The following is a 14195-nucleotide window of genomic DNA, read 5'->3' on the forward strand; positions in this document are numbered from 1 at the left end:
CCAAACACTTGGCTCCCTGTGTAGCGCTGGCGGCATAGAAGTTGCCCGCGGGCGCTGTTCCCAGCTCCAGGGATCTGCCCAGAATCGGGCCCTGTGGGTGTGAGGCCCAGCGGGTCCCCGCGTGTGGAAGAACAGCCTCTCCAGCTAGCTGCCCTTCCTGCGCAGGGCCACTCGGAGGGATGGACGTTTTGCCACCCTTCGGCCCATGGGACACATGTTGAGTTAATGGGCAGCCAGGTTCTGGTTGGCTCCCGTGTCGTTCCTACGGAGCACGGCTCTCTGGGGCCCACAGCGTCCCATGCACTGTCAGGCCGCTGCTTCGGGACTGCGCCCGGGCCTGTGGAGCGGGCCCGGTGGAGCGGCACCTGCTGCCACGAGATCTTCAGCCCAGCTCCAGTGCTGGCGCCACAGCCCACGCCAATGAGGCGCCAGTTTAATTATAGCCCCGCGGGGAGGGAAATGAAACCCAGAGCCAGGAGCAGAACCATTCCGATGAACGGGTGGAAGCCGTGCAAGCTGTTGCACGCTCCCCGCAACGTCTCAGCCCGGGGCACCAGCGACTGGGTCGCTCCTGGCCTCGCTGGGCCAGCTACGGCTGCCCCCATCTCTGCCCTAGGTGGTTGATGGCGCCATCCCCCCCCTTCGGCCCCCCCAGCCCCATTCAGCCAGAGAGGAGTGGCAGATACGTGACTCAAGCCAGTCTCTCTGCCCACCTGGTCCAACCCCGCCCCTGCCCTGGGGCTGGCTGTGCTGCCTGTGAGCGAGACATGAGGTGTGCCAATCAGAGCAGTGCCACGCACTAGCTGCCAGGGAACCGGGCACCCACCTGGTGAGGAGTGGCGGGGGAGGCTGAATTTTGCCCTGCTTGAATAATTGACATAACAAATTTCGAGCTGATTTTCCCATCACGTGCCCAGCTCCGTCCCTCGCCCTCTAGCATCGCCCTGCCAAATGCACCCCCCAACCAGGGCTTGCATGCACAAGGGGGGCGTCTAGGCAGGCAGAAGCCGGGCAGGGCACCAGCAGAGGGGTGCTGCCCCCTACAGGCCAGCACCAAAATGCCCATCATTCTGAGGTCTTAGCCGCTGAGACATGGACCGAAAGCGCTTGGGGATAGAAACTTTATTCATCAGTTTGTCCAGGGTTTTCTCTCGGGGAACCTTTGTACCTGGAATAAACCAGGAGCTGCCGTCAGGGGTCCCTTTAAATGTCAGACACTGAAAGGAGCGCGGCCATGGGCGAGACCGCTCTGCTGCTGCTGTGTATTTGGGATTTCCAGTGTGCGCCTCCTCCGCCATCCGCCGTGCCTGGGACCGGAGAGGAGAAAGTGGAACAATAAGTCCTAGCGAGGAGCAGCTCCCGCTGGTCCCCTGGAGAGGCCACGGCCATCAGCAAAAGAAGGCTGCTCCTGCTAACAGAGCAGGGCTGAATTCTAGTCCCCGCTCTGCCACCCATCCCCTGCATGGTCTTCGACAAGTCCCTTAGGGCCTGGGTTTCCCGAGCGCTCAGGGCCAGGTTTGCTAGGGCTCAGCACTCAGGGGCCTGCTTCCCAGCTCTGCTGAGCACCTGGTCAAGGCTGTCGGTGCCCATCTGTGGCAGGCCCTGCACCCCTTCCTCCGCAGGGGAGGGGCAGGTCGGTTCATGTTCAGAACATAGCCTTTCACCAACAGGCCGAGCCGGGCGCACGGGGCCTGGAACCCTTCTGAGACCTGGCTGGAGCAGCTGCACGCAGGATCATGCACGGATCAAGGCCATCCTTTCTGGGACTGTCGGGTGGTTTCATGCTAAGTCACAGTCTTGGTCACCCCTTTGCTTTGTATACAGATGCGTGCAGCGCTGAGAGGAGTTCTACGAAAGCAGGGAGCTCAAAGTTCTCCGATAAAAAGCCATAAAAAGCCGTGTTTTTCCGCAATTAAAACGAAAGGCTGAACGTTAGTTTCCCCAGTCACAATATGTCCAGGTATCTATCGGTGGAGCACCATGGTTTATTGATATGCCGCAGAACCCCGTTTCGCCGAGTCTCCATTATCTGGCGCTCCGTATGACCTGAACCGGGGCTGACAGCCCAAGCCCTGGGTGGCAGGGCGCTGGCTGGGAGCCCCAGGTGGCAGGGCACGGGCAGTCAGTCCTGGTTAGGTTAATCCGGAGAGCTGGATAATGGAGGCTCGGAAAAACGGGGGCCTACTGTCTGGTTTTTTTCCCTCACAAAATGTAAAAGCTAAAGATTCTCTGTAAAAACACAAATTCCGTGTTTTCCCACGGCAAATGGATTTCAAATGGGATGTCTCCAAATGGCACATTCCACCCAGTAATGTATAAAACCACGATCCATCTGTTAAACGTATGTTGGTGTTTTGCCGCCTTTAAATGCTTTCAGAGTGACGTCAACTTAACAATCACCTTTCTGCCTGCACATTTTCCTCCCGTCATTGCTACCGAAAGCCCCTGAAGGTGACCAAAATTTAAAGAGAAAAAATATTTCTCTTTAATTTGTCAGTTTCCTTTATATGTCATTTTCACCACTTCCCCTTTATAGCTTATTTAGTCAGATTTCCTTTTCCCTGCTGATTGTGTGAGTCCTTCACACAGCAACAGGGGAGCAGAAACATTTAAAAATAGTTAACTGTGATTGTAAACCTCTCAAAAATGGCAGGAAACGTGGGTGGGGTGGGATCTGAATTAACTCTAAATCTGTTCTTGTTAAAATAGATTTCAGTTTTTCATTGGGTGAGTGTTTCTGTCCTGTGCTATGCAGGACGTCACATTAGATGAGCACAATTGTCCCTTCTGGCCTCTCAATCTGCGAGTTGGAGCCGGGAGAAGAAAACAGCAAACAGTTCTGTGAAGATCGTCCAATTCATTGAAAGGGTTTTCAGTCTGTTTCGAAGTGTGTGACAAAGTGTTTCCCAGGATGGAACCGCATCGGCCAGCGCTAGCGGTGGGGGAGAAGCTCCACGCATTGCTCTGAACGTTTGTATTGATGTTTTGCATTGCGGTTGCTGAAATGCCAACAACTGCAGCAAGAAATCAAAACGCGGAAAATGCCGACCAGCCCGGCCATGAACGGAGCTGACGAACCTTCCTCCAAGGCTCATGACAGCTACTCACATGTCGCCAGTGGAAAAGAGACACAGCGAAGCCTCCGGCATGCCTGGCGAGTCTTTTCCTTTTAACACGAAAATCTCGGCCTCTGCATTGTTGGCTGGGACTTTTCCCGTCTCTGTCACAACCTCCCACCAGTCTTACTGCCCGAATGGCAAAGGAAAAGCCTCAGGGGTACAAAAGGCGAGTCATGTGGCCTAGGGGATGGACCAGTGGACTGGGAGACATAGGTTCGATTCCCAGCTCTGCCATTGGCCTGTTGGGAACCTTTGATACGTCACTTCCCCTCTCCGTGCCTCAGTTTCCCTGCTGTACCATGGGGATGAAGATACTGCCCTCCTTTGTAAAGTGCTTGGAGATTCTGGCCCCCACTGAAGTCAATGGGAGTTTTGCCATTGATTTCGGGGGGGGAAAGAGATTTTACCCCTGGACTTTGTGAAGCCCCAGAGCTAAGACAGGAGGAAAGCAGGGCTCTGGGGGTGCCACGCTGGGTGAGACCGGGGAGCGATCTGGGAGGTTCTGCTCACCTGTCATCGCCACGTTCGTCTTCCTCTCTGGGCTTGCCGGCCACCAGGTCCCCTTGGCGCCAGCCTGCAGAGAGACGCACCGAGCCAAGGTGCAAATGGAAAGTGACATGCCCACCGCCACTGGCGTTGGCACCTCTCCCATGTCCCCCCCCTTGTGGCTTCAATGGGGGCTAAGGGCAGCCGCACCTCTCAGGAGCAGGTGAAATCCCACCTGGGAGGGGACGGACGCTGCTGCTGCTTCCAGACATTCCTGGGTCTATGGTGCCAGACTGAGGCCAGGGAGCCGGGAATGCCAGGGTGTTCTATGGTGCTGGGCTCAGGGCCTGGAGCCAAGCTGCCCTCGCTCCGGGCAGGGAAAGGGGCGCAGGGTCCATTAAGGAGAGAGCTGTGCAGCTAGTCCTGGGACTGCCTCCAGTGGCCACTGGTAACCCCGGCTGAGCCCTCCCCTCCAGGGCAGGCTGCTCGTGAGACGTGGCTCCCACAGGGACCCTGCCCTGCAGGAGGCTTCCCATGGCAGAGAACAAGTAGCCACGCACCTGGGCTGCCCTCCCCTGGCCAGGCAGCTCCTGGGGGCAGCGGTGGGATGAGAGTCCAGGAGGTGCCGTGTTCAGGCGTGACATCTGGGGAAGGAGCTGGGCCACGGGGGCCTTCCTGCCCCTGCGGGTCGCTGCCTTGGGTTCGGCGGCTCTAACCATGTACCTGGACGGGCAGAAGGCAGCTGCTCCCATGCCCGCTGGGTCACAACAAGCAGAGCGCCAGCCGATACAGAGCTAGAACCGGGGACGCACTATAGTGGAACCCCAGCCGGTCTGGGAATGGTGGCGAATTGGCCCCTGCGTGAGGGCTGAGTCCAGAGCACGGCCCCGGGGCGGCCCAGGCTGGGAGCCAGAGAGCCACGGGGTGTCCACAAAGGATCGTCTGCCAGGCAGCAGGGTGCAGGCGAGTGTGTGTTTCCCAGCAAGGCCAGCTGGGAGCTGCCCTGCCCTGCAGAAATCCCCCCTTGGCGAGTCACCGGTAACGCACGGTGCTCAGTACAGCATGGCGGGGGGATGGAGCACTGGGAAAGCCCCTCGGCAAACAGCGCGGCTCCTGTCCAGGGACTTTTCCTGGGACGTGTGCACGCGGCCACCTCGATCACTCATACATCCCGTCCCCCCCACTCCCTCCGCCGCCCCGGGATGGTGCTTGTCTGCTGAGATTGGAAGCTCTTTGGGACAGGGACCAATTCCTCGTATATGTTTATGCAGCGCCTAGCACGACGGGGCCCCGATCCTGACTGGGGCCCCCAGGCCCTAATGCAAGAGAATATGTATAAGATTCCAGGGAGGAGGCACCGGTGGTTGATGACTCGGCCCAGCCTCCACAATTCTTAGAGCGGGGGCTTCCCATAGCTGGTGTGTCCCGTCCCCGCCCGGGCTGGGGTTAGGGATTGCAACCGATCGCCTGCGTTCTCAGCTCGCCCCAGCACCCCCAGCCAGGAGCAGCCCGGCTGGTCCTCCAGCCATGGGGTTGTGACAGGAGGGGGGTTAATCTGGGGCCTCGCACTCACTTGGGTCCCTGTGGGGCACACAGGGCCGCGTACCAGTTCCTGGCCCATCCCAGGTCGAAGGGATTCGCGCTGCCCTCCTCGCGAAGCTAGGGACAGAAGAGACCCAACGGCGGTGAGCTGGGGAGCGCTGGACCAGTGCTCCCCCACAGGGGACGGGGCTCTGGCACAGGAGGGACGCAGGGTGCCCTCCGCTGGTCAGCGCTGGCACCTGCACCGGCTGTAGTTTCAGAGGCAGGAACTGGCTAGAGCGTAACCCGCTGGGGAGGACGATGCTTCGCTGGAGGCGCGTGTCAGAGCGAGGACGACGCCCGCAGGACCGTGCCTCCGAGGCGCTAACACTGCACTGTGGCCGTCAACTGCATCCTGGCCCCACTGCCGCCGGGGCTGTGCCCTGAGCATGGCTGGCCTAGCCCCTCCTGAGGCCAAGCCTCCAGCCCGTGCGCCCGTCAGCCAGCGGCACTGATGTCCCCACCAGGCGCGGCTGATGGCCTGGAAGGGACCCTGCAGGGCGAGGGCTGTCTCTTCAAGGCTGGCCCCGAGCCCCCCTTCCCCAGCGCACGCACCGGCTCTCAGAGCCAGCGAGACTCAGGGGCTCCCAGGGCGGGCGCACAGCTGGGAAAGCAAAGGGCGCCGGGTGAGCGCGCCAAAACACACACGAGCCGCTTGGCTTGGCGAGCGCTGGAGCAACCGGGCTGGTTATGCAACCGCTGCGCCCCAGCCGGTCCCAGCGGACTGAGCCAGAGCCCCCCTGAAGCGCCCCCAGCCTCACACACAGGCGCCTTTGACGCGGGCCTGAGCAGGCAAGAATCCCAGTGATGAGAAAGAGGGGCGGGGGGGGCGGGAGTGCAGGCAGCAGAGCTGCAGGATCAGGCCCCTTGCATGCACATGCACCATACGCATGCACATGTATGCATGCACACGTACACACATATGTACACACACACATGTACACACGTATGTACACACACACGCGTGCCCGCACACAAATTGTTTTCTTGGACAGATTCCCCATGACTAGAGCCTGGAGCAGCTTTTACCCTCTGGTTCTACCGCCACCAGCTGCTGCTCCCACGCCCTGAGCCCCAGGCTGGGCTCCCTCCTCCCCATACCTTGAGCTCATAGGTGCGTTTAGCCAGGGTGATGAAACTGGCCTGGGATCCCACCAGGATCTGGAGGGGCAGCAGGTAGAGAGCGGCCGGGATGGTCACCATGATGCTGGCAGCAGGAGAGTAAGGGAAGGATATAAAGCCAGGTCTGAGGGGCGAGTCCTCTGCCCTCCCACTGAGTGTGGGACACAGCCGTGTGTGACATCCTGAAGGACCACAAAGATCAGACCCAGCCCCCTGGAGCCTGGCCTGGCCTGTGTGGGGTGAAGCTCAGTGCGTTTGCATCATGCCAGCTGCACGCCCGGGGTGGGTGCTCCGTGCCAGCTGCGCGCCCAGGGGTGGGTGCTCCGTGCCAGCTGTGCACCCAGGGGTGGGTGCTCCGTGCCAGCTGCACGCCCAGGGGTGGGTGCTCCGTGCCAGCTGCACGCCCGGGGTGGGTGCTCCGTGCCAGCTGCGCGCCCAGGGGTGGGTGCTCCATGCCAGCTGCACGCCCAGGGGTGGGTGCTCCGTGCCAGCTGCACGCCCAGGGGTGGGTGCTCTGTGCCAGCTGCGCACCCAGGGGTGGGTGCTCCGTGCCAGCTGCGCGCCCAGGGGTGGGTGCTCCGTGCCAGCTGCGCGCCCAGGGGTGGGTGCTCCGTGCCAGCTGCACGCCCAGGGGTGGGTGCTCTGTGCCAGCTGCGCGCCCAGGGGTGGGTGCTCCGTGCCAGCTGCGCGCCCAGGGGTGGGTGCTCCGTGCCAGCTGCGCGCCCAGGGGTGGGTGCTCCGTGCCAGCTGCGCGCCCAGGGCTGGGTGCTCCGTGCCAGCTGCGCGCCCAGGGGTGGGTGCTCTGTGCCAGCTGCGCGCCCAGGGGTGGGAGCTCTGTGCCAGCTGCGCGCCCAGGGGTGGGTGCTCCGTGCCAGCTGCGCGCCCAGGGCTGGGTGCTCCGTGCCAGCTGCGCGCCCAGGGGTGGGAGCTCCGTGCCAGCTGCGCGCCCAGGGGTGGGAGCTCTGTGCCAGCTGCGCGCCCAGGGGTGGGTGCTCCGTGCCAGCTGCGCGCCCAGGGGTGGGAGCTCCGTGCCAGCTGCGCGCCCAGGGGTGGGTGCTCCGTGCCAGCTGCGCGCCCAGGGGTGGGTGCTCCATGCCAGCTGCGCGCCCAGGGGTGGGTGCTCCGTGCCAGCTGCGCGCCCAGGGGTGGGTGCTCCGTGCCAGCTGCGCGCCCAGGGGTGGGTGCTCCGTGCCAGCTGCGCGCCCAGGGGTGGGTGCTCCGTGCCAGCTGCACGCCCAGGGGTGGGTGCTCCGTGCCAGCTGCGCACCCAGGGGTGGGTGCTCTGTGCCAGCTGCGCGCCCAGGGGTGGGTGCTCAGGGACCCGTGGCAGGGGGACACCCAGGGGTGGGTGCTCAGGGACCCGTGGCAGGGGGACGCCCAGGGCTGGGTGCTCAGGGACCCGTGGCAGGGGGACGCCCAGGGGTGGGTGCTCAGGGACCCGTGGCAGGGGGACACCCAGGGGTGGGTGCTCAGGGACCCGTGGCAGGGGGACGCCCAGGGCTGGGTGCTCAGGGACCCGTGGCAGGGGGACGCTCAGGGCTGGGTGCTCAGGGACCCGTGGCAGGGGGACGCCCAGGGCTGGGTGCTCAGGGACCCGTGGCAGGGGGACGCCCAGGGCTGGGTGCTCAGGGACCCGTGGCAGGGGGACGCCCAGGGCTGGGTGCTCAGGGACCCGTGGCAGGGGGACACCCTGGCTCGTCTCTCCAAGGATACGCACAGATCTTCTCGGCGCCATAGGCCTGGTGGGAGTTGAGCACCAGGTAGGTGATGCAGGAAGCCAGAACCACCACGTTGTAGCCGCACAGGAAGGCCACGAACAGGAAGAAGAAGCGGAAGTTGCGGCAGCCAATGCAGTTGTTCAGCCACTGACAGTGGTGGTCGAACTCCTGGGGGTGCAGGGAAAGTGCCCGACATCAGCGCTGCCACGTCCCCGCTGGGCCACTGCACGGCCCCCCTCCAGGGGCCCCCCTCCAGGAGCAGCTGCAGCCGTTGGCCCAGTGCCGCGGTGAGCCAGCCTGTCCTACGGCTAATGGGGAAGTAGGAACAGGTGTGGGAGGGCTCAGGCGGTGTACGTGACTGTGAGTCTGTGGGGGAGCTGCAGATCTGTGTGTGCAGGGTGTCTGTGTTTGTGCCGGCGTGTGTATACGGGTGCATGGGCCGGGTACAGATCTGTGTGTGCAGGGTGTCTGTGTTTGTGCCGGCGTGTGTATACAGGTGTATGGGTGGGGTACAGATCTGCGTGTGCAGGGTGGCTGTGTTTGTGCCGGCGTGTGTATACGGGTGCATGGGCCGGGTACAGATCTGCGTGTGCAGGGTGGCTGTGTTTGTGACAGCGTGTGTATACGGGTGCATGGGCCGGGTACAGATCTGTGTGTGCAGGGTGTCTGTGTTTGTGACAGCGTGTGTATACGGGTGTATGGGTGGGGTACAGATCTGCGTGTGCAGGGTGGCTGTGTTTGTGCCAGCGTGTGTATACGGGTGCATGGGCCGGGTACAGATCTGCGTGTGCAGGGTGGCTGTGTTTGTGACAGCGTGTGTATACGGGTGTATGGGTGGGGTACAGATCTGCGTGTGCAGGGTGGCTGTGTTTGTGACAGCGTGTGTATACGGGTGCATGGGCCGGGTACAGATCTGCGTGTGCAGGGTGGCTGTGTTTGTGACAGCGTGTGTATACGGGTGCATGGGCCGGGTACAGATCTGCGTGTGCAGGGTGGCTGTGTTTGTGACAGCGTGTGTATATGGGCTTATGGGTGTGGTGTGGAGCTGTGTGTGCAGGGGTCTGTGTTTGTGACCATGTGTGGCTGTGTTTGTGCCAGCGTGTGTATACGGGCGTACGGGTGGGCTAGCAGGCTCCCGGGCTAGGGTACCGAGCGCAGTCCCACCGGCCTCACCTCCACACAGACGTTGCACCAGGGGCAGTGGAAGGTCCGTGGCGGGCAGTAGTACTGGCACTTCTGGCACCAGTGCAGCTTGAAGCGTCTCTCCTTGACACGAAGCGCCTGGATCACTAACCCGGCCCGGCCCTCGGCCCCTGGCTCAGGGAGACACAGCGTGGGGTGAGACTGTGGGGTGACTCCCAGTGACAGGGCCTGGCCCGACACCAGCCACATAAGGAGCTGGGCAGGGAGCTCAAAGCAGGCTCCGGAGCTGGGCTAGCCATGCAGCGCCGGGGAACAAGGACCCTGCCCTGATGTACAGCGCAAAGCACCGATGAGGGCAAGGGAGGTTGTGTATTGTTCCCTGGACCCTCTGCCCAGCCCCGGGACCCAGCTCCCAGCTCCACGGTGCTCTGCTGTCCCAGTGGGGGGCGCTAGGCAGCCCTTAGAGAAGCCGGCTGTGGCCCAGGCCCAGGCAGGGGGGCTGCCAGGAGATCTGTGGTGCTAGGAGGCGGGTGAAGCGAGGATGCTGGAGGGCAGGGGACAGTGGCTTGTAGTGGAAGGCCACGGAAATCCACCAGCGCTGGCTGGGAGACTCGGAGGCGTCCCGCCTTGTAGCCGGTGTGTGGGGAGTTTGGAGGGCCTCAGCCTGGCTCCTAGGGGACAGCCATGCCAGTCACACACCCACCACCAATGGCACTGGCTGGGCCAGACAGACCCGCCTGAGCCCTTGGCTGGGGCTAGTGGGGAGCTTGCACTGCCTCTGTCCAGGCTGCGTGGGTTCCTGTGGGCATGTCTGCCTCTGGCGCTGCCCGGCTGGCCCCTCGCACCAGCGCAGCCTCCCTGGAAAAGTCAGCTTGGGACAGAGCCATTCCAGGCCTCCTGGGTGCCAGGGCCAGGGAAAGGCCACGTTCTCAGGGAGCCTTGGTTACCAGATCCCCCTCCAGGCCAGGATGTGTCTAGACCCCCCTCCCCACCCTGGGCCACAGGAGCAGAAACTAGCAGCTGCGCTGGGTGTGACTGGTTTAGCTGCGTGCCTGCGGCCTGCACTTGTACGGCTAGGGACGCTCTGTTCCGCTCAGTGCAGACCGCTGCAGTCACACGTGCTGTGTGCCTCTGAGGGGACTTTACTTTGATTCTTTCTTGCTTTGGTTTTTCCCTCCTGCTCTTTCTGACTCATTGCTGGCAGCCAGGACGCCGGCCCCGCCGTGCTGCAGCAAGGCCCACGACGGCCCTTATTCGGTAGTGGGGAGGTGCTGCCAGCCCACCCGAGACGGAGCATTGCACGGTGAACGTGGCTCTCATTATTGAAGGGAACGGCAGAATGCATCTGTGCATCCTGCCCTCTGCTGGAGGTAGATGTCACTGCTCAACAGCGTGTCATAGACCCTCTATTGCTAACAGCTGCGGAAGAGTCGCCCTAGCGCCAGTGGCTGGGGCTGGCTTTGAGGATCTGAGCTCGCACCTCATCTCTAACCCCAAGTTCCCAGAGGCCAGGGATTCAATACGTTATTTGTGTCAAGCAGACTTGCTCATTGCTGGCTTCCGGCCTCTGTCTGTGCAGCCGTGGCTAGGTGAGCGGCTCAACGGGGGGCACTGGGGGGCAGTCAGGTGCCCGTCCCTGTCCTGCCCGTAGGTTAGGCTTCTGCAGGACCCAGGGAAACCCCGGACGGTGACTTGAGGCATCCCACCCTGGGAGCTGGAGGGCCAGGGAGAACCGCAGAGCCCTCACAGCAAAGACCAGCTGTCCCTTCTCTGCCTACAGGGCCCAGCTGCCTGGCCCTCCCCTCGGGAGCCCGGGCCGTGCTCCTGTTACCTCGGTGAAGGATCCCGGGGTCCGTGAAGCTGGCCAGCAGGAGGTTGGCCACGGCTGGGATGAAAAGGATGCCCGCGACCAGGGGGAAAGCCAGGGATACGTGGACGGCCAGCCAGCTGCATCTGAAACCGAAAGAGAGGGGAGGGTGGCAGCCTGCAGACAGCGAGCGCTGGGTGCTAAGCAAGGGGAGCTGCTCAGTGCTTGGCTGGCAGAGAAAGACGCCAGCAGGGCTGGGGATGGGGGCTGCACCCTCGGGATCTGCCGGCACCCAGAGGAAGGGGAGATAGAGGCCATGTGTGGCCACTGCAGACCCCTGACCCTCTTCCTGAGGTGGGGCAGCCATTCCCGCTCGGCCCCTCCTGCTGGGGGTGGGGGTGGGCTTGAGAGCCCACGTGGCACTGACGAAGCACGAGTACACGTCTGTGGTGCCGGGCGGGGAGGTGCACCCCCAGGCGCCGTGGAGACGGACCCAGTGAAAATAACCGGGGGGAAGGGGCCCAGACTTTTCTGACCCTCAGGGAAGGACTGATCTGGTTTGGGCGCCAGGGTTCGTGTCCTCTCTGCTGCGGCCCGTCCCTGGCAGGCGTGGACGGCCCTGCCCAGCTGGCGGGATAGTTGCCGTGGCGAAGTTAGAGTCTCAGTGGGTGTGTGGGAGAGACGGGCTCAGCGCGGCCCTGAGCTCTAATCCCGCCTCCGGTGCTGATGCCGTCTGAGTCGGTCCCTGACCTCACTCTGGTTCCATGCCTCAGTTTCCCCATCTGTAAAATGGGGCCAACCCGCCCAGCTGTGCAGGGGGTTCATTGGCGCTGGCTGGTGCACAAGGGCCTAGGTCCAGAGGCTGAACGCTCTGTCTTTCAATGCTGACTTCTGGGGGGTTTGAGCACTGGCTAGTGAGATCCATCTACAGCGGGCAGGGCCGCCCCAGCATGGCTCTGAACCTGACACAGACACCGTGCGAACGAAGAACCCTCCCCTACCCGGCTGGGTCCCCACAGGCCTTGGGCCTCTTGACACCCCAGGGGGCTCTGACCCATAGCACAAGCTGCTCTGCCTGCCAGGGGGACGGGCTCAAGTGCTGGGGAGCATGTGCTAAATCCATCAGGCCCATCCCAGCCCTCTCTCCATGCCCAGCAGGGCCTGGCACTCCAGGGCCTCACCCGCTCTCTGTAGCCGGACACCCTCTGCCCTCGCTGGGCCTGCTCGGCTGCCCTTGTCCCCGGGTGACTCATCTCGGAGGGGGAGGCGTTGTCCCAGCCAGGCCAGATCACCCTGTGTCCCCTCTGATCCCCTGCCAAGCTGTGGCTTGGGCGGAGCTGGCTTCCAGGAAGTGTCGGTCAATAACTGGCCGGGGCTCGGGGGCAGGTGACTCCCTGGCACTGGGGTTTGCAGGGCTGGGTCACAAAGGTGCCTGCCCATCTGGGATTGACCTCGTCCTCGTCCCCCCTCTCCCCGGGGCAGCTCCAAGCACTCCGCAGCCTGGACGCGTTCAAGGGTCGCCTTAGGGCAGATTGCAGCCCCCTCTGGGGTGGAGGCAGCAGCGGGAGAGGCTTTGGCTAAGGGCCCCGGGATAAACACCTGTCCATATGGAAAGCGCCCGTGGGGTCCCGGCTGCCCACGCCCAGCAGTCAGGAGCTGTAATTCCTGCCTGGAGGAACGGGCGGGCGGCCATTACAGGCCCTGGTGCAGCTGAGCCAGTGGGGGTTCGAACCGGCCACCCTGCTTACGGGAAGGAGAAGAACAGGCTGCTCAGGGCCACGAGGGAGCTGAAGTGAAAGGAAGAGAGGAGGCTGGGCAGGACCCAGCGTGGCACCCGCCTGGCAGGGATCATGGCGGTGGCTGTGTGAGCACCCCGCACAGCCAGGGCTCTCCGAGACCCCCGGAACCTCCCCCCCAGAATGTAGGCACCCCGTTCCCTTGGTTACACGCTGACCTCGCAGGGAGCTCCGCGGTGCTGTGGGACATCACAATGGTGCACTGGGGCCATGTGAGAGGGGAGTGAGGTCTAGTGGTCAGAGCAGGGGGGCTGGGAGCCAGGACTCCTGGGTCCTATTCCCAGCTCTGGGAGGAGAGTGGGGTTTAGTGGTTAGAACAGGGGGAAGCTGGGAGCCAGGACTCCTGGGTTCTATCCCCGGCTCTGGGAGGAGAGTGGGGTCTAGTGGTTACAGCAGGAGGAGCTGAGAGTCAGGATTCCAGGGTTCAACCGCCACCCATTCATTGTGTGAGCTTGGGCAGGGCTCGTCCCCACTCCGTGCCTCAGTTTCCCCCTCTGTAAGGTGGGATGGGGTGCCAGGTCCCTCCCCAGGAGCACTGTGGGACTTACTGACTAGTGTGTGGCCTTTAGAAGAGACACACAAAGGCCCAGAGCTGCCGGCGGCTCTGTTTGAACAGCATCTCAGCATTGCTGACAGCCCTAAGCAAGGCAGTACCGCAGCTTCCGCAGGAGGGCGGCAGAGAGAAGGCCCCAGAGACCCCCACTGAGCGCATTGCTCCAGGAAAGGGACTTGGGTGGGTGCAGCAGAAGGGGTGTTATTAGCCACCCTTCCCATGGGGAAACCGAGTCACGGAGCAAGGGAGTAGCTTGCCCCAGGCCTCCCAGGAAATCAGCAGCAGAGCTGGGGAGAGGACCCAGGAGTCCTGGCTCCAAGCACGACACACTGGAGTGCCTCCCCGTGCAGAACGCGGGGTTCCCTGCCCCCGCCCGGCTTCTCCTGGCTGACACACAAACACTGCCTAGGTGCAGCATGCAACAGCATTGGGGCCCCGAGCATTTCCTGGAGATCCATGGCCAGCTCGGGGGGGGGGGGGGGGGGACGATAGCCCAGCTGCTCTCTCCTTGCCCAACCAGGGACCAGGGGGGTGGCACCGATCCCTGCTCTAACCCACGGCTTTAGCACCCAGCTGAGCAAACAGCAATCTCTGCTCCACTGATAGTACCAGCCCTGGCTCCCAGAGGCCATGGCTAGGCTGGGGAGCAGAGGGCACCAGCATTCAGGCCTGACCGTGGCTCCGGCCCGACCCCCCCTCTGCCGGATCTGGCAGGGTAAGAGCTGCAATGCCCACCTGGGGAGGGAGGCTGCCTTGGGGCCGCGACGGGCTGGCAGAACAGACCCTCAGCCGCCTCTCCTGCAGCGCCCGCTGTCAGTGCCATGTGGGCTGGGCTGTGCCAGCGGTCACACAGGGCCTCCCCATCAGCCT

The 14195-nt window shown here is 63.0% G+C and overlaps 1 protein-coding gene across 1 annotated transcript; it reads right to left on the reverse strand.

Moving 5' to 3' along the window:
• Positions 1-1203: 1203 nt before the first annotated feature.
• Positions 1204-13484, reverse strand: ZDHHC19 (zinc finger DHHC-type palmitoyltransferase 19). Its single transcript, XM_065410259.1, is given in 9 exon segments — positions 1204-1307; positions 3630-3693; positions 4166-4328; positions 5179-5264; positions 6288-6393; positions 8022-8194; positions 9200-9339; positions 11001-11122; positions 13321-13484. Coding segments are annotated over 9 exon segments (1122 nt in total).
• Between the last annotated feature and the right edge of the window lie 711 nt (positions 13485-14195).

Source organism: Emys orbicularis, chromosome 9 (genome assembly GCF_028017835.1).
Source record: "Emys orbicularis isolate rEmyOrb1 chromosome 9, rEmyOrb1.hap1, whole genome shotgun sequence".
Taxonomy (NCBI): Eukaryota; Metazoa; Chordata; order Testudines; family Emydidae; genus Emys; species Emys orbicularis.